Source organism: Adelges cooleyi, unplaced genomic scaffold (genome assembly GCF_023614345.1).
Source record: "Adelges cooleyi isolate 19-005CV unplaced genomic scaffold, UGA_ACOO_1.1 ACOO_flye_CR_arks_rails_tigmint_CR_PRNA_2, whole genome shotgun sequence".
Classification (NCBI taxonomy): Eukaryota; Metazoa; Arthropoda; class Insecta; order Hemiptera; family Adelgidae; genus Adelges; species Adelges cooleyi.
The window spans coordinates 5603120-5622088 of record NW_026095860.1 but is presented as its reverse complement, the minus strand read 5'-3'; the positions used below and the strand labels follow the sequence as shown (position 1 = coordinate 5622088).

Genomic DNA, 18969 nt, shown 5'->3' with positions numbered 1-18969 from the left:
AACACGAATTATCAAAGACACAAACTACGACCAAATGATGGCTGACTAGAAATGTGGGCATCAACAGCGCCCTGTACCAGCAGTAGCGCGGCGAAAGTCATTAATCCCATCCTGGCGCATACATTTTGAGAAAATGTCAATTTTCAAATTGTTCCCTTTACTTATATTATAAGACCTACCTTTGTGCCAAATTTCACGTTTCTACCTATTCGGGCAGTGTCTTATAATTTTGATGATGAGTGAGTGAGTGAGTGAGTAACAAAAATGTAAATTTTGAAATCCTCCCATCTTAAAACGGCTAAAAATGAAGGCCTTAATTTTAGATAGTGTTCTAAACTTTTTTTAGCTTAGTTTAGATTTAAAATTTTTAAAGCCTATCTTAAGAAGTAGCAGAGATATAAGAGTTCAAAATACCGGTTGAATTGGTTCGTGTAAAGATACACTAGCATTGCTGGAACTTGGCCGGCGCACTGCCGTGCGCTCAGATACATTTTACTTTGCAAAAATCCCACGTCAAAATATCAAAATTTCTTATCTACAAAATGTCAGTATTTTGTAACTTTAAAATGTTCACGAAAAATGTAAATAAAAAATGTGTATTTTTATGAAGAGACTGCTTTAAAAATATTTTAAATTTCAACAAAATAATAGTTGTTTAAAATTAAACGAACACCGCAACACATGTTTTAATATAATATTTTTTTCATCACTCAATATGAAAATATAAAATTTGGTCTCTCCTTCGGAATAGTACAATAGGTATATGATATTATATAAAAAAATATTATAGTCAATATAAAAACGGTGATATCGACAAAAAAGGGAAACATATTTTTACTTTTAGAAAATATTTTACCGTCTCCGGGGAAGAATAGGATATAATATATATATATTATATATATGTATACAGAGGGTACAGGTTGAGAAAAAGCATTTTGGCGCCGATTTCTATTTGGTTTTTTCGCGGTCGTGTCTATTTCACTCTCGGTCCCATAAAGGTGGAACGTGTGCGATCGAAATGTAAACCGATTTGAGTGTTAGTGCATCAGCATTCTTCACGGACAACTTGGCATCGAGATTCGACACGTTTTTGTACTTTTACCGCGCCGGGGTCGAGAGGAACCCGACCGAATGATATTTACCGCCGACGGGCAGTCAGTCATACCTACCTATAATAACATAATATCTATATAATATTATAGCCAAATAGTGTATGTGATCGTGCGTATCGCGCGACAGAAGCAATGGAAATGCATCCCCCGGGCTAACTACTGGGTCGTTAAATAATTTTCGGATTCGCCGAAATGAGAAAATTGCCGATTTGCCGAGCTGCCGCCAATATGCAATCCATATACTAGGATTATTTTGCACCCAGCTTGTTTGCCGGCTGCTTAATCCGGACCCCGCGGCCGTAACCCGTTTAACGACATGCCGAAATAATAACAAACAAACACCGGACGATTACATTTTGCGGCACCGTTAAGTCGACAAGATTATTCCGGCTCAAATTGAAAACATCCTTTGCCGACGATCCTAATCATAATATTATTCATAATAATCGTTACGCGAGATTTCCATCGAAATAACAATTATGTCGCCATCGTATCGTATAATATCATTTGACAGACGATAAAAAAAATGTACACACTTGTCGAAAAACAAAACGAAGCGTGAACTCCCAGAAAAAAAAATCTACAAAGTGGAAAACGCCATCTGGTCCTGTCGCCGCTTGGGAAAACTAATTTGTAATCGTGGCTAGGAGAGCATTCATTTCTTATCTAATAACCTGCCCTTTTCAAACTCTTCGTCTACAAATTATCTTAAGAACAAAGTACGATTTAAAAACCAGGCGTAAATGAATGACAAATAAAAGCCCTGATATTATTGTTCATCAATTACTCAGAATTGTATTCTGTCTCCTGGCGTTCTTCCACCCTACGCGACCTCCATAAATGTATTTCACGGATATTGAAATTTATGAAGTTAAAGTTTATAGCTTCATTGCAAAGTTGTGAATTTATTTGTTTATTTATTTTTTTATTTAATATCACCAATATATTATTTAAATGATTGTATTTGTAAAATACAGATTTCCCACAGCAAAAAATATTGTCTTTTCAAAATTTTCTCACAAAACTTGTAAGCATTTTAAAACGAAAAAAAAACAGGCGGGAAATTAAATGTTTCAAAAAAATCAACTACAACTTTTTTTTTAAGTATTATAAAAATGTTTTATATTTTTTAATTAATTAAATCAAATTTTTTCTTTAGTTTTTTTTTTAACTACAATCTTTTAACATTTAATCTTCTGCCAAAACATAATTTTAATTTAATAAAAACTTTTCGACAATAGGTACTTTTTTATATATATTTTTATTATTTTTTTTTTCTCAGTGAGTAATTATTATATAAATTAATAATTTGTTAAAAATAATTTCTTTTTATTATAGAATGTTAATGCCTATAACTATAAAATAGAAAACTATTAATTGATTCTGTATACTGCCAGGAAATTTTCTGAGAACGAGACTGACTACATTTTTACATTTATAATAATATTCTCATCATAATTATAATATTTTTAATTTGATATTTGTAATAACATAACCTTTATAAAGTACACAAAGTTTTACCACTTAATGTTTACGTTTCTTATGTACTTATAGGCATTCATTAAACAAAATAAAAGTGTAAATCTTATATTTATATTTATATGTTTGTTATATGAAAAGAGGTATAGAATTTGCTGTATTGTGCTACTTACTGATAAAACTCACATAGCTCATGATTCTACACGTAGATTAAATCATATATTCATTTAAAACTATTCCTAGTCATCATGGGTTTAAAAATTACTGGACTCTATTATTTTGTTTTTTTTATTTGCCTGCAATTTTTGCTTTTACACTAATGTTACGCCCTAGTATGTATAGCGGCCTGACCTATTGTAAAAACGACTGGGTACGTGCTTATCTGCGTTTTATATTTTTCTGTACTTAACCTGGATGGCTGTACTCTCGGCGTGATTGTTAACGCCCGATATGGGGATTCGGGTCAGAGGATTCGAAGGTTAATGGTCGTCCCTATCCAATTACTTGTGCGGCCAAACTGCATACGAGAGGCGCGCTCAGCATGTCTTCGAACCGTGACGACCGCCATAGAAAAACGCCGTGGTCGTGGTGCCACAGGGACACGGAAAAGGCTGTCGAAGAGAAAGAGAGAAGTGGAAGTGTAGAAAAAAAGGTATATACACTTTGTTTCTACAAAAACGACCTTAAATTACAACACCAGCCACCCGTAACCCGGAACACTTGCAATTAGTCACTTAAAACCTTCCGGATTTGGCGGCGGTACCTTTAAACAATCTCAACGTAAACGCTAAATATAAAGCCGTTACTCTTTATTAAACCAAAGTGCAAGATAAAAATAAAAAAAACCTTAAACTACATGATGCGATAACTATACAAAAAAATACACGCACTTTGTTGGTACGTTAATCATTTTTAATTATATTATAATAAACACAATTAACAGTGTTTTGTCAGTTGTATCTTGTATAAACGATTATGAAGTGTAAAAAAAGGTGAGGTTAGGCTAGGTAAAATATGAAATAAAAGTATGACAAAAAGAAATGTAGTTAGGGTAACAACTATCTATTCAATTTGTTTTATTAAAAAAAACATATTCTTAATATTTTTAACATATTTCTTTAATCAAAAACAAATTTAGAACCTTGAAGACGGGGTTAATTGAAACTAACTTAAGTAAACTAAAAAAATATATTATTATTTTTCAATGAAATTATATTCTACTAATCTAATTAAACCAATAACTTGCTCAGTATTTGGTTAGACGCAGTAAATGGACGACGTCTCCCTTTACTATTCAATTGTTTTCACTTTAAAAGTGAAAGTTTCTTTTTTTAATTGTAATTTATTTGTTGTCACGCTTATGTTTTTTTTTTTATGATATTTCTTTCAATTTCTATTTTATCAATATCAATGTGATAAAATATTGTATAATGTATCTGAGCAGCGTTGATTTTATACATCAATGGATAAATGAAAAAAGGGAGGGGGCTAGAAAAAAAATTCTCTAGAAACTTATATAAGCAGTAGTCATGTAGTCATAGATTTAAGGTTTACATAGTAAGAAAATACGTATTCTAATATTATATTATACAAATAAATAAACATAAAATTACACGGTTAATGCATACAATTTAAGTATACGAGGGAGAGGCTTCAGGCCCTATACCTCCCCTGGTATCCGCATCCGTCACCGACTGGCTAACAATTTTAAGTTGGAGCCTGGCAATAAATAAAGCCAGTAAAGTTTGGCGACCATTCGAAACACTTCGATGTGAATATGGTGTGTGTTAGAAAACAAATTCCGCCAAAAATATAATTTACAAAGAAAATCCATTAAAAACTACTAGAAACTCCTATAAGTACGGTTTTATGGGTAATTTTAAAAACCGTATACAGCTCGTACAACCTTGAAATTTAGTTTACGGATTTGTATACATATATACTATACTTACGTAATGAAAATAATTAATGTTTTTTACTTTCACGTAAAAGTAATATCTGTTTTTTAAGACCCGTGATTTTATGATTTTATTCACGTGCCTAACCGAGACTGCTAATTTTATTATCCTGTTATAAGTATAATTATTGTTTTAAAATAGCTATAATATTTGAACGTTTCACTAATTATTTAAAAAAAAAACCGTTGGATTATACGTGCAATAATAATAACAATATATTCACTGTTATGCGTTCAATTACCCCAAAAAGGATGCTCGACGGTTTTGGGTGGTTTGAACGTCGACGTTTGCTGATCGGGGCCGCGTTAATTAAATAATAACCTTTTTATTTCGCCCTCGTTTCTACTTCATATTAAACGCTCAAGTTAAACTCAAACATCAGTATTATTTCGAATGCTTATTTTCCCCATTCGTCGAGTTTCGAGTATCCGTTTAGAGTCTGTTGCCAAATGCCACTTATACGCTAATTGCTCGGGTAGCCGCCGAACAAACACATTATAATATGTGTATATTGTAAGCTAAGGGGATCACGGCAACCGAGGTGAGTTCTATATTATTTTGTTTCATAACGCTGTTTGAACGGCTGTAAAATTTAAAGTTTTTAACATAAGCCTTAAAAGACGTAATAAAGTAATAAGTGAAAATCATAATGTAATTTAAATAATATACACCGCTGCCAATAAATAAAATCTGTGTAACAAGTAAATAGCATTATACTCGTACCTAATACGTACAAAACTAAACTGTCATGTAAAAATCAATAAATAGTTATTACTATGTCAGAATTGAGTAAACTAACTATAGTAGGAAAACAATCTTAAAATTTCAATTTTGAATTAACATTACTTTAATATCACTTGTTTTTACTTAGCGTCTGTGTACACTAAGCTTATTTTAAATTCAAAACTACAATTATATATTGTAGGTGTTGCCCGCACCTTTGGAACCATACAAACATTCAATTGTTCCTAGTAAAAGTATTAATAATTTTTATGTAAACTGGTGAGTTTCATGTATTGTTTAAAATTTTAATGATAGGAAATTTTAATAACCGACAAATCGTGGGCATCTAACTTGGTTTAAGTTTTAGATGCATTTGTGAGCCATTCGGTAAATCAAAATCAACGTTTAACGTAATATTCTGTTAGGATCTTTTCTTTTTTAATTTTTAACAAATAATATTTCATTGTAATTCTTTTTTATCACGATTTGGATAGGTTAGATTCTCATAAAAGCAAACGGAGGACGTGCTTTTTAATGTGTGTGTGCGTGCTAAAAGACTAGGTATCGCTAACCGCAAGTGCCTACTATACATGCTTGCGAAGTAACGTTTCCTTTGGCATAAAAAATACATAAAACCGACCCCCACTATACGACAAATATTTGCACGTGACAAAATTTCATACTGGTGTAAACAAAGAAGACAACCTTTGAATTCGTTGGCACGTATACAAAATAAAAATAAAGTAGCACGAAGAATTCGAAAAAGATAAAGTCGACGAAGGGATGGGATGCAACAGGCTGTGCAAAGACCACAAACGAAGCTATCAATTTGCCATTTTCGGTTCAGTAGATAAGAATACACGATTATAGGATTTTGCACTTTTCATATAAGTTTGAAATGTTGGAATGTTTTCCTATTATGTACATTTGATTGAAATCAGAAACGTGCGTATGTGTATGGGTCAGGAATATACTGAATAAACTGTGGATGAGCTGATCATGTGTATAATTTATTACCTTACCTTTATTATACTTACCTTTTATACAATTTGCACTTAGATGGCACACTGGAAAAGATGTCTGTTACGTTAACAAGAGTTTGATTACACCCGTGATAACCAGATTTTGTAGTCATATTTATTGAATAATGGTTCTTTTATTATATTCAATTATTGGTCTAACAAAATTAATTTTGCCTTAAATAAACGTTTATTTAATAGAAATATTATTTGGTGAGTACATCTACGAAATTTAACAGTCAAGAATGAAAAATTACATCTGTAAATTAACAAGATTTTTTTCCGTGCATGCTTACAATATGTTGGTTAAACATATTGTTTTTTAAGACTTCATGTTTATTTGTTGGAAACCTTAATTTTTTTTTAACTCTAAATTGTTTAAATTTGATGCAATGTAAAAATAACATATTTATTTTAAGAATGACAATATCAGCTCAACAACGGGCTTTCGGGGTTATTTTTCGAAAAAATTACCTTTTTAAATAACAAATACCTAAACAAGTTGTCATCTCAGCCAAAAAATGTAATTTGAAGTTGTGAGTCGTAAAATGTTTTTTAACAGTGAAACTTAGGTTTTTATTTTTATAGCACATCCTGGCAACATTTATCGGTGGCAAACGAACCATTAAATGTACTTTTAAAATAGTATAATATATAATTTAGCTGGAAGAAAATAATGCTAAAGAACGACCGGCTGAGTTTGTTTTTATTTAAGAACTTACGATGAACAACGAAAAACTAATAGTAATTGAAAAAACTAAGACATGACTGCTTTTAAACTTTGAAACATTAGTGTAACCTGAAATCAAACTTAAAAGTATTCGTGTACATTAAGTTATGAAAGTATATGTGTACAAACGGAGAGTACGGTAAAATTACCAAGTACATATAAACGATTTCTTGTTGGAAGACTTATGTTTATGTTGTATTTAATTCATTTCAAAAATCAACAGATCGATATTATTATATAAATAAGATAAATAAACATTGCTAGAATTTTCACTTAAGTAAAGTGTAAAGAATTTGCTTCTTGAGCCATGTTCTCTCCTTTTGAATGTGCTATATGACTTGTGACAATATGAGTGCTAACTGCTTACCTAGTCTTTTCTACTCGTTCCGCTATGATAGAATCATTATGATGGATTATTTTCAAACAGACAATTATACATAATTCGTTAATTTTACGGCTTCATTGAAACATGTAATATAACTATCTGCATATAAAAATAAAAAAGATAATATATTTGTATAAAGTGTTAATGTTTTGTATTTTACCAAACGTTATACATAACTTTATAAACACTTCTAGAAACCACTATGAGTATATTGGCATTATTATTCTACCTATTGTATTCCAAAAGATCCATTAAACGTATGTGTTTCCTTTCTAGTGGCTATATCATTTTAAAGTCAGAACTTTGAGAATGCGTGGAGCAATTTCAGAGGGGCAAAATATTACTGCCAAAGTGCTGTCGCCCTCGGGGCTCGGAATGATTTTGATTTTTTTGTTTTTCAGTAGTTAAGCCACAACTGCCACAACAATGTCTAATGGAATGTCGACTAAACTATGCATGCTATTCTATTGCTACTGAGAACGCTTTTGGTCGGTAAGCTTATAATCAGATATTGCCTCAAAAAAGGGAGAGGATGAATTTCCAAAACGGCACCGTCTAATTAAAACCCAAAAGGTGCTCCGCCAAAATCCGTTGACAAGAAAACTCACAACTTTGATATTTTAATTAGTTTTTAAGTCATTATTTGCGTCAAAAATTGAGAAAAATTTGAGTGCGTTTTTAATAAAGTAACAATTCATCTTTAATAATAAAAAATTACATTATGTTTTAATCGTGTGCGAAAACCAACGCTCAAGCTTTATTTATTAATAAATACCATTTACTTAATTTAAATAATTAAATATTTAAATAAACCCTTAACCACAAAAATAATATTGTACACTATTATGGTACTTCGGAAGAAATGTTACGGTATGGTGTTATTGTCCAGGTATCTCGAGAGATTAAACAAACACTTTTAAAACTTACGGTTAGGTATAACTCTAATTGCTTCAAAAAGTAATAATTTAAATATAATATATTCATAATAAAAAAAAAGGGGGAAACAACAAGTATCACATTTCATTATATTCTCATAGTTTAAGATAACTAACCATTATTATTATCATAATTACTATTATTATTTTATCCATTATTATACACCTTATCATGTTACGAGGGCGTAACATAAAAAAATTAGCCCGCACTTTGTAGTAACATAAATCATATGTTTAAGTTTTAACTACATTAAATACACTTATTAAACTATCATTTTGTAATAACTTATTTTATATACAAATTTGTACTATATGCGACATTTTTATATAACTATAGAACCTTTTTGAATAATTTCAATAAACATTAAATACTTTAACAGATAGCGTACATACTCATGAGAGTCGTAACACTCACATAACAATTAGTTCATTAAAGAAGGAGTCGGACATACGACTCGACACGAACTTAACCGACACAAAAACGCACTATTTAACCCAGCTTACGGCGCAGCGAAGCGCAGTTGTCTTCCTACATCTCTCATTCAACCATCCTTTCCTTATTGCGTGGACGCCAAACGGGTAGCTGTTATCAGTCCGCTGCGGCCACCAATATCCTAATCCTTCCTTATTATCCTTACACACTCATACGCCAAGTCCGTCGCGATACATAAAAAATACTATATTCATTACAATTCAATCACTTAAATATTTTAAATCGTACGAGTTTCTTATCACACACGTGTCATTATTGAACCAACAAAAACACTGTTGTTCTTTGGTTCAATATATATATATATATATATATATATATATACCTATACCTAATTATTTTCCTCTTGAAGGTATCGTTAAAAGACATTAATTCTAGTGGTCGAACAATCCTATTACACCCATGTGACTATTTTTGGTCAGCGAGGAATGTAGTCGGCTTATAATAATTCAGTAGACGTTGTTATTTCTGACAAGCGCATTGATTATTATAAAACCATTGGTAGACCGTGTACTGAATTACACTTTAACGAGAAACAGGTTATCGTAAGATAACGTTAAAACATCAGTGTCTGAAATATTTTATGAACGAAAACATTCGCGTTAGAATAACGTTCATCTCGACATATCATCATCATCATCATCATGTAGCTTAACGGGCCATGAGGGCCCAACGCTGCCATCATGAGATGGTTTCTTGACGAATTCGCTTCCGGGACGGGTCGTCAATCCGTCGCCGGAGAGGGGGATGGTGGTTCCTTTTTACCGGACGATTGCTCGCCCAGCAAACGGAGCGCCTGTGACCGAGTGTCGAACCGACGACAGTGAGCGCTAACACACTGCCGCCTTACCCACTCGGCCACTCCTCCTCTTCATCTCGACATATCAAGATCACATACTCAAGGGATATCGCCAAGGTCATAGAGCTTCGAGTAACTCCACGACAAGGTATGTACTATATACGATATTATAACACTGTGTGATAGTAAGTCTAGAGGCAGGAAGTGAGCTCTTGTAGTAAATGTACACACATGCACACCCCGATTAAGAGACTAATATATAAATATTTAAAATAACCATTCACCGCCACTTCCCCCTTGCTTTTCTTCCATTACACAACTATTAAAAACAAATGTGTTTTCTAAATAATTTTGGAATCGATTAATAAAATACCTATCAGCAGCGCTCTCTAACAGCGTGACGTTAAAATTATTATTACAATTATGTTACTAAAAACGCCGTATAAAACCATCGCCGTTTTTAGTTTTCATTTGTATGCGTTTTTTATTCATCACAGCTATTGGCCTTTTTCGTCGAGTACGAGTATTACCGAACACAATACGACATCTTCGATTTAGATAAAGCCAAACGAACATTAAAAAAAAAACAGGGAAGATTATTTATCTGCCGATTGTTTGACACTAAAGGCCGGTGGAAAACTTAGGGTGTGTATTTGTGTCTGAGGTGATAAAAGAGAGCGACAAAAAAAAACATCGGGACAACAGAGGCGTACATTTCGTTGAAGAAATAATTGAAAAAAAAAAGAGAGGGAAAAAACCGCTCCTCTCTACAGTGTGTACAATAAATAACGACTCACCTCCCCTTCTCACCCCTCTTTCTTGTGCTATACACCGGTGCGAACAAGTGATTACGACGGGGTAGCGTGCCTGTTGGACGTTACACAGTCAACAATCGATACTTAACACGAAGAGACAATGCGTAGTGGCACTTAATTTGCACCTAGAGTAATCCACCAAGACGTTAAACGAGTCCGCACTCGCCCACCCGAACGGGCAGTAGCTGTTGTGATAATTGTAGTTTAATTTTCTCTGCTGCATTCTGTTTGTACTTAACGTTGTCTCTCTGATGACTTTTGCAGAGCAAAAAAAAACGAGCTTGTTCTCTGAAAATTTACATTTGTTTCGTACTCGAATAATTTTATTTGCGTAAAGACTGAAGTGTTGAATTTACCCGCGAAGATTACACAGACAACGTTTTAATATACTGTCCGATCCTGTTAAGGAGAAGACGGACAAGGGCAACCTGTCTTTATATTTTTGACACCTGACCAAAAAAATAAATTAAACCAAACTAAAGAACAACGGTGTTAAGTGAATAAATACTAGCTAAAATATAAAATTTTTAAGATTTAACGCTTACGTGTGATATCAGCGCCTGTTCCCTACTTAAAAATAATTAGCTGATTATAATGATGTTATATTATTATTATTCATTGTGCCTCTTTGAGTAACTTCAAAACTAAAATTTCTAAAAGTTAACCTAAGAATTCCCAATGAATTTTGGTAATGACAATCGTATCGTCAGCTAATATTAATTAAATAATATTTCCAATCGTTGAACCATAAAATAACATAATGATTAGTTCCACTTTCCGTTTTGATTATTATTTTGTGCTTCCATTAGTGGTAAAAACGATTGTATGCATATATCATATGCCCAGTATTTCAATCACTCAGACATTGACAGTTATAGTGCTATAATAATAGAATACTAGTATTGGCATGTAGAATACCTCTTTTTAGGGAAAGCTTTTAACATCTTTTTTTTTTGTTAGCAGTTAGAACATACACTAAGAAAATGTAGCCAAAAAAAAACCACTTTTTTAAAATGCTGTTAAAGCTTGCAATTGTTTATATACTTTTTCTATGAATGATAAAAAACGTAGACGTGATCTGATAGGAAGATGCCAATATCACTTTTGCCGTCTGGACATTTAAATATAAAGTAATGATATTTTTACTTTAATGCACTGAAATAATGTTTTCATAAGTCACACATTGTCAGAAAAATAATAACAATGGTTTCAATTAGCAGAATAATTTGTCGTTTGGCCGCACTTGACAGACAACTAACAATATATTTATTATATAAATAAATGATCAAATAGAGTATTATTTAGAAATGGAATTTGCCATAGACTTATATATTCACTCTGTCATCATAGCTTTCTAAATTTCACGACTCGTTAACTTCGATCCGACTGCGATAAGTGTCGGTGTGTCAAAATGCCTGTCACTCAATCAGATATACAAACACAAAAGTTAACAAATAGGGGTTCGAAAAACGGACTGCTTAGACCAATACACCGTGAAGGTTTATTTTAAGAGCAAATAAAATAACGGAAAATCGTAAGCTCAAGCTGAAACGCATATCTTCTCCAATGGAAACTTTTCTAGTCCCGTCAAGACTCTTCTAAAGCTAATTTTTATCAATACAAATGTATACGTCTTAATACTTATATATATATATATATTCAGGATCATCTGTTTAACGTAAGACACTCATTTTGTCGTAAAACAATTGAAATGTTTAGTTTTTCTTTTTGAATACATTTTTGTGTATGGTATTTTATAATATTATAAAATTACTAAATATATACCTATTTTACTATTTTACAGAGTTCTACCAACTTTTGAAACTTTAATGGTAACGTATACATCTAATTTACTTTTTAAATAGAACAATAGGATTTACTTGCAAAACATTTGATAGGTAACATAAGTCATAAGTAGGCAAATACGAGTATTTTTCCGTAATCTATATAAGTAATTGAATAAGTTCGATGAAATCTTAACTAAAAGGTAACAGTGTAAGTGCAATAAATTTGGATATCACTGAGCTGAAATTTAAAAATAAATTGAAAAAAAAATGCCTTTAAAGCCTAAGTATTTATTATAGTATGGTTACTAAACCAAACTGATATTTACAAAATTAAAATTTAATCGAAAAAATATTCAATATGATTTAGATAGTTTATCTCGATTGTATATAATCTCATTAAAAGTTGTTGATTACATATATAGTAAATAGTGTTAAAAATTATAAAATATTAAAACGTGACGTAAGCTTATTATTATTATTTTTTTTTTTTTTGTGAAAATGCGAGTAAAATTAAAAAGAAACGAATTAGGCGGCTAAACTTCAAAAAATATTTGTTTTGATCTCTCTTTAAAACTAAAATAGATTATGTGATTTAAAAAAAAAAAAAAAATTCTGTTAGTTTTTATCAGTTTGGTAATAGTTTTCAACCATAAAATCCGACTCGTCTCGTATTTAATTATAAGTAAATAAAGTACGACATCTGCACTCGGACTTGGACTCCGGTTATATGGTTCAATGACTTCGAATAAAAAAAATCAGAAGTTTTAAAAACCGTTTTTTTTCTTCTTCTTACTTCGCGTGTCTTCGGGGAATCTTTAGTTTGAAAAATTCACATCAAGCAGTGCGGAAGCGTGGATGTCAAGGGGGACATCGGTCGCCGGGAAACGTTATCAGCGAGTTGACACAGTGTTCGAGGGCGACAGAAAACTATTAAGATAAAGCAATCGGTCCCTCTTTTAGCACAGTCCTCGTCACACCCTTCTCGTACACGGTTGGTGGTTATTTTTCGGGTCACATGTAAGTTCTTCAAAGGTGATAGAATGGTTAATTCAATTTTCCACTCGGGAAAATAACAAATTCCAATAGACGTACGTGGTTTAGGCGAGATAATTTTTATTGTAACGCAACACGTAAGTGGCATACATGATTTAAACATAGCCCCACCAAGAGTGTACTTGAAAAAGCGATACAACCATAAAGAAAAATAGACTCACTAAGGGTTAGCAGCTGATGAGAGATATGCGATAGTTATAAGTAAAGCTACTAGAGCGATCATAAAAAATTAATAAATCGTTTATTTATTAAGCTAAAAATGTACAATGTTCAAAACGACTTCGATTTTGAAAATGCAAAATGTACTCTATAGATTTTTTACTTTCACTTATGTACATGTGTGACTTTTCTTTCTTATAATTATTTATTTTTCGAGTGGTAACAAAACTGGGCTGAGCGTACTTCGCCTTCAAACTACGTCCAGCTGCTGCCGCACAAACAACTATAAAGGATTTGTTCTTGTTGTTGATCATTTTTTAGTTCAAGTTCACCCTCTCTCCGACATGAATGCGTATAATTTATACAATTTTTCCCTCTCCTCCGTTTTTATTACCGTATACCGTTGTATCTTATTAATGTTCCAGATGTATATATAAAATATGAATATGTTTAATACAGAGCCCTCGCCGTTTTTTGCGTAACACACCCCTGTGGCTGTGGTATCTTGTATTATTATTTTATTTTTTATTTACACCGCACTCCGTTTTGTATCCCTCCGCGACTTAAAAACAATAATAAACGTATAAATTATGGACGTGTGTGTAATCCGCAATCCTCTTATGTATTATGCGCGATCAGATTAACGGACACTTGTACCGTAGAGCGGTACACATAAGGCCATATAGTCGGCGGTAAAGTCGGTTAAATTATTCAAAGACCGCCCGGCGATAATGAACCAAAGTGCGCACACACACACTTACAAATTCGTTTGTTTGAGCAAATCCATTATGTTCGAAGCACGGGGACTCTATGTGCGACGTGTCCACAGGACGACCCTTTTCGTCGAAGGAACCCTAATTTTAATCCCTTGGCAAAGAGATAGGCGCCGCATTGAGTATTACTCGAAATTTCCCATCCTCCAGCCACACCGTGCATTTTAAATATTTCACAGACTACCGATTTCGACGAACTGCACCGTGAAAAAGTCTGCGAGGTCCACTACTGTCTGAACTTCATTGTGGACTTTCCCTCGACTCTCGGTTAGCTGACGGTTTCAATGCTAGGAAACCTTTCAAATCAACCATTTTGACCATTTCATACATCTTTGCACAAATTCAATAAATTTTCTACATTTCGTGCATTAATATTGATCCCACATAATCATTATATTATAATACATTTAACCAGTAATATCATGATATGTATACGGAGTACGGTCATGCGTGGGAGAGCTATAGTCATAATAACAATAGGTAGTCATACATTAAAAAAAAAAAAACATTGCATGTTTCTATTACGAGTAGCACGATGGTATAAAAAACGGTCATAACTTTAATGGTTTCTGTGTCTAGTAGTCTTTTGAGACGTTTGTTATGGTAACCGTTTGCAATATTGTATGGTTCGCAAAATAATCCGCGGTCGTTGTTTTATACTATATAATATATTACATTATACAGTACACATCAGCTATCCTAGTGTTGGAATTATAGCTATTACATTTATATATCGTGTATGTACGCGAGTGGGTTATAAAACAACTGCAGCAATTGAGCAATATGACCGCCAGAAAGGTATATATATATATTGGCTTTTAAGTTGTAGTTCTGCGATATCCACTTACGCGGCACTTTATACATTTAATGGGCCGGGGGGTCACGAAATGACATTATTATTCTTATAGGGAGACTACCCACAGACGGTGTAAAAACACAACTTTGGTCGTTGAGAACGCAACACTATACGGGCAAATGTCTTTTGCGCCGTCTCTCGTTTCGACCGACCCCACGGAATAGCATTATTTCCAATACTTTGTACACTGGCCGTGGGTTTTTATTGTTTTCATTTTAGGTTATTAACCTTGAAGGAAGAAAAACGGGGATCCCACAAGGCACAGGAGGACTGCAGCCGTCGTCGTAGCTTGGGGACCAGATGGACCCGGTAGCCGCTGAATATAGTTCACCCTATATTACAGCTATACGTATAGTGTGGCATGCTGTGAGCGTTGTGCGTGGAGGTGAGCACTGAGCAAGTATAAAGGTTATAATATAGCCGGAGAGAGGTAAAGCAATAACTTACTTATATGGAAGCCGAGCGTCAGTTGGCCGATAAAACAAACGGCGGATACGGCCAACGCGATGGAAAAATCATGAGCCCCACGCCACTTCATGGTAATTGTGGTCGGCGCTTCGGGTCTAGTCCTTATCCGCGGGTCGGCTGCAAAACGAACAAAATAAAACCAATATCATAAACTGTATAAAACATTATTAAACAATTTCCTATTCTCTTCGATATACCCTTCGAATAGTAAAAGAGAGCACGGTATTGTATTTTATATCTTGTTTTGATTTCTGTTGGTATTGTGTTATTTAATACATACGGGGCGAGACTCACTATGACTATACACCGGCTAATATCTCTGGAGATTCATTTTTAAATTCCTTGCACAAATATTATAGCTACCTTGATGGTCGCCCAATAAGTTACACAAACAAACTACTGAATATTTATTCTATACTAATTAAAACACAATGATTGGTGATTAATGGCTATATAAAGTTAGAATAATTTTGACGTTTAAGCAGGGGGCTTAATATAGATAGCTAGCGCTTTTTTTTATAACAGACTAAACTAAAATTTGTTTAGACTTATTACTTTACAAATCAAGAAATTAAATAATATACAACATATTATATGGATTTAATTTCTTAATTAAAAAAATACAATACATTTTAAAAGATAGTTTAGTCTATAACAAAAAAAAAACGCTTAAATATTTCTTGTAGCTATCTATAATAGCCCCCTGCTTAACTTTAAAAATTATTTCAACTTACCATGTATATAAAAGGATAGTATTAGTGTAAATTAAAAGATAAATAGTGCGCTAGAGAAATATTTCACAACAAGTTTTCAGAGTGGAAGATGATTTTGCTTTAAATAAATAGTTCTTTCGACTAAACTTTTAATTATGGCAACTGTAATTTAGATGAGATGAATACATTTTAGTTGAAGAACTATTTAATTGGTAATATCAACCCCTAAAAGCTAGCTATCGCAGTGTTATTTTTCCGTGATATTGGTATAGGTGGGGAAATTAAAATGTATTATTATTTTGATTTTTAATTAATAAAACCTAGTTAGTTAATGTTGTATAGTAAAGACCAATTGGAAACGGAAGTGAGGAATTACTAATTGATATAAAATTTGTTTGGTTTGCGTATTATTATAGTATAATAAGTATTACGATTTAGAAACTACAATCACTTAAAGAGGTCTTTTAGTTACTTTAAATAAAATCAATAAAGGTTAATTTGTTTGGACTTTATTTAATTAATTTTATTTTTATATACTTATGTACCTATGTTCATTTCGAGAATAACATTTATTTATATTTTGTTATAATTTAAAATATTACAATTTTTATAAATTTAATATATTTATTAAGTATAATATGATGTATTGTCATGAAAAACATGTGTGTACAGCTGGGCATAAATACTATATTTTTTTCGTAAAATGTAATTTTTAAACAATACACCGGAAAAAAACGTTTGAAGTTATGACTTTTAGCTGACGAACTGGAATTTGCATGCAATTAAAAACGACTGAATACCTAATGTTTTAACTTTTACAAAAACAAATGCATTATGCTCATATTATATTTTTATTTGACATAGCTGTCAGCCTATTCTCAGTGAGAGTATACTTGAACGCGTATACAACTCAAACAGAATGGCGTGCACTGTACAATGATGACAGAGAACGTATAGTATAAGTAAACCCCAGCATACTGTGCAAACAGATCGAACCCGTTATACAGAGAGTGTTCCTCGTATCATGGGTAATTTCTCTTGGGACTGTTTGGACGAAATAGGAAACGCACAAAGATTAACGTGAGATAACTATTGTTGGAACTGTAAAAACGACAAAAGAAGAATTCGGTTGTATTATGATACAATTATTTTAAAACCTACGATACGGCGTTATTAAATTCGAACAACATCATTAATCAACTTTGATATATTGTTTTCCGGCATTTATCAAAATAAAAATAACTCAAGAAAGAACTAACATAATCACATTATTGGAAATCGTTATTAAAAAGTATAATTATTACTTTTCAATATTGAGTAGTAATTCTAAGACTGTACATATATTTACATGAATTATATTAACAATACAAATATTTGATATACATATATATATATATATATATATATATATATGTGTGTGTGTGTGTGTGTGTGTGTGTGTGTGTGCTTTTTAAGCGTAACTTGAGGATTTATTTATCGATTGTTGACCCGATGGAATTTGATAAAAATTAAAAAAAAAAAAAAAATTGTGTAGACAATCATCGCGCCGTTGTGAATGTTTAGTTACGCTAGGTTTATTTTGTATGGACACATCCTTTTAGAGGATCAGACGGTATTAAGGTTCGATAGGCGGGCGACAGTAAGGACTAGAGACGGAGAATGATGGCTTAGGGACGGTACGTGGTAAAGCAAGAAGAGCTTTCGTTAAATAACAAAAAAAAAGTATTCTTTTGATATATTCTTATTGTGTTTGGACCTTTGCGGTGTTGCTACAACAACCTTTAAACCCATAGAAAAACACGCGATAGTAAAAAAAAGAAAAGAAAGAAATTACAATGTAACCATTCGTTTAAAAAACATCAAGGCCGCTTTTGGCGAACCGATGTGAAAGCCACAGACGTCGATGGCTATATTTATTGATGTATATTATTGTTTAAGTTTATTTTATTATTATTGGACGTTTCGAGGCGCGTGGAAGGCGGTTCTTGTGTTACCTGCAAAGCACTCGAGGTAGAACGCGGTCGGTGAATGCAATATACAGCAGGTACGTACGGAAACGGCAATGCATGCATAAATGATAGGCTAAAGTGGCGTTCCTGTGACTCGGGATGGTTATGACGACGGTAGCCGGGAAAACGTTCGTTTAAAATTTATCACGAAGCAAGTCCTATGCAATTTTAATAATATTCCTCTGGTGCGCCCGTCCGTGGAATCAACACGAGCCTGATAATTTATGAAAACCAGTTTCGAGTAGGTAGGCCCTGTCGTGGATTATGCGTTTGACGGCGTTAATATAATAATAAAATAATAACAGACAATCGGAGCTTTGACTGGGATGCGACAAGGACACGTTCTCTGTGCGTTGCCGGAGGGATATATATATATATATATTTTTTTTTATCCATTTTGACCTTTTTTTCAAACATATCATAACAATAGTATTTGTAAGTGAAGCCTCGTCTTTTCTTGTCGTGTCTCGCCCATCAAACGGGCGTTGTTATTTTGTACTTTTTGCATTTTGAACGAGATTAAAATAAAATATACATTATTCATCTCCACGACTCATTCAGTACCGCGTGTCTTATCGGCAGGGCTTTATTTACACCGTACAACCTTTCAAAGGAATGGACATTACTTAGTGACAGACTTCGGATCAACACTCTATACAAACAACATTGCTTTATCAAAGATAAAGTGTGAGTTTTCTTCGACAAC

The 18969-nt window shown here is 32.8% G+C and overlaps 1 protein-coding gene across 3 annotated transcripts in view; it reads right to left on the bottom strand.

Moving 5' to 3' along the window:
• The window catches only part of LOC126833325 (discoidin domain-containing receptor tyrosine kinase B-like), a 99371-nt gene that overhangs the window by 50380 nt on the left and 30022 nt on the right, over window positions 1-18969 (bottom strand). For all 3 annotated transcript variants that reach the window (XM_050564591.1, XM_050564588.1, XM_050564590.1), the window contains exon 2: window positions 15521-15658. In XM_050564591.1, coding sequence (XP_050420548.1) covers window positions 15521-15611 — 91 coding nt within the window. In that variant the 5' untranslated portion in view covers window positions 15612-15658. The remainder of the gene's footprint in view (window positions 1-15520; window positions 15659-18969) is intronic.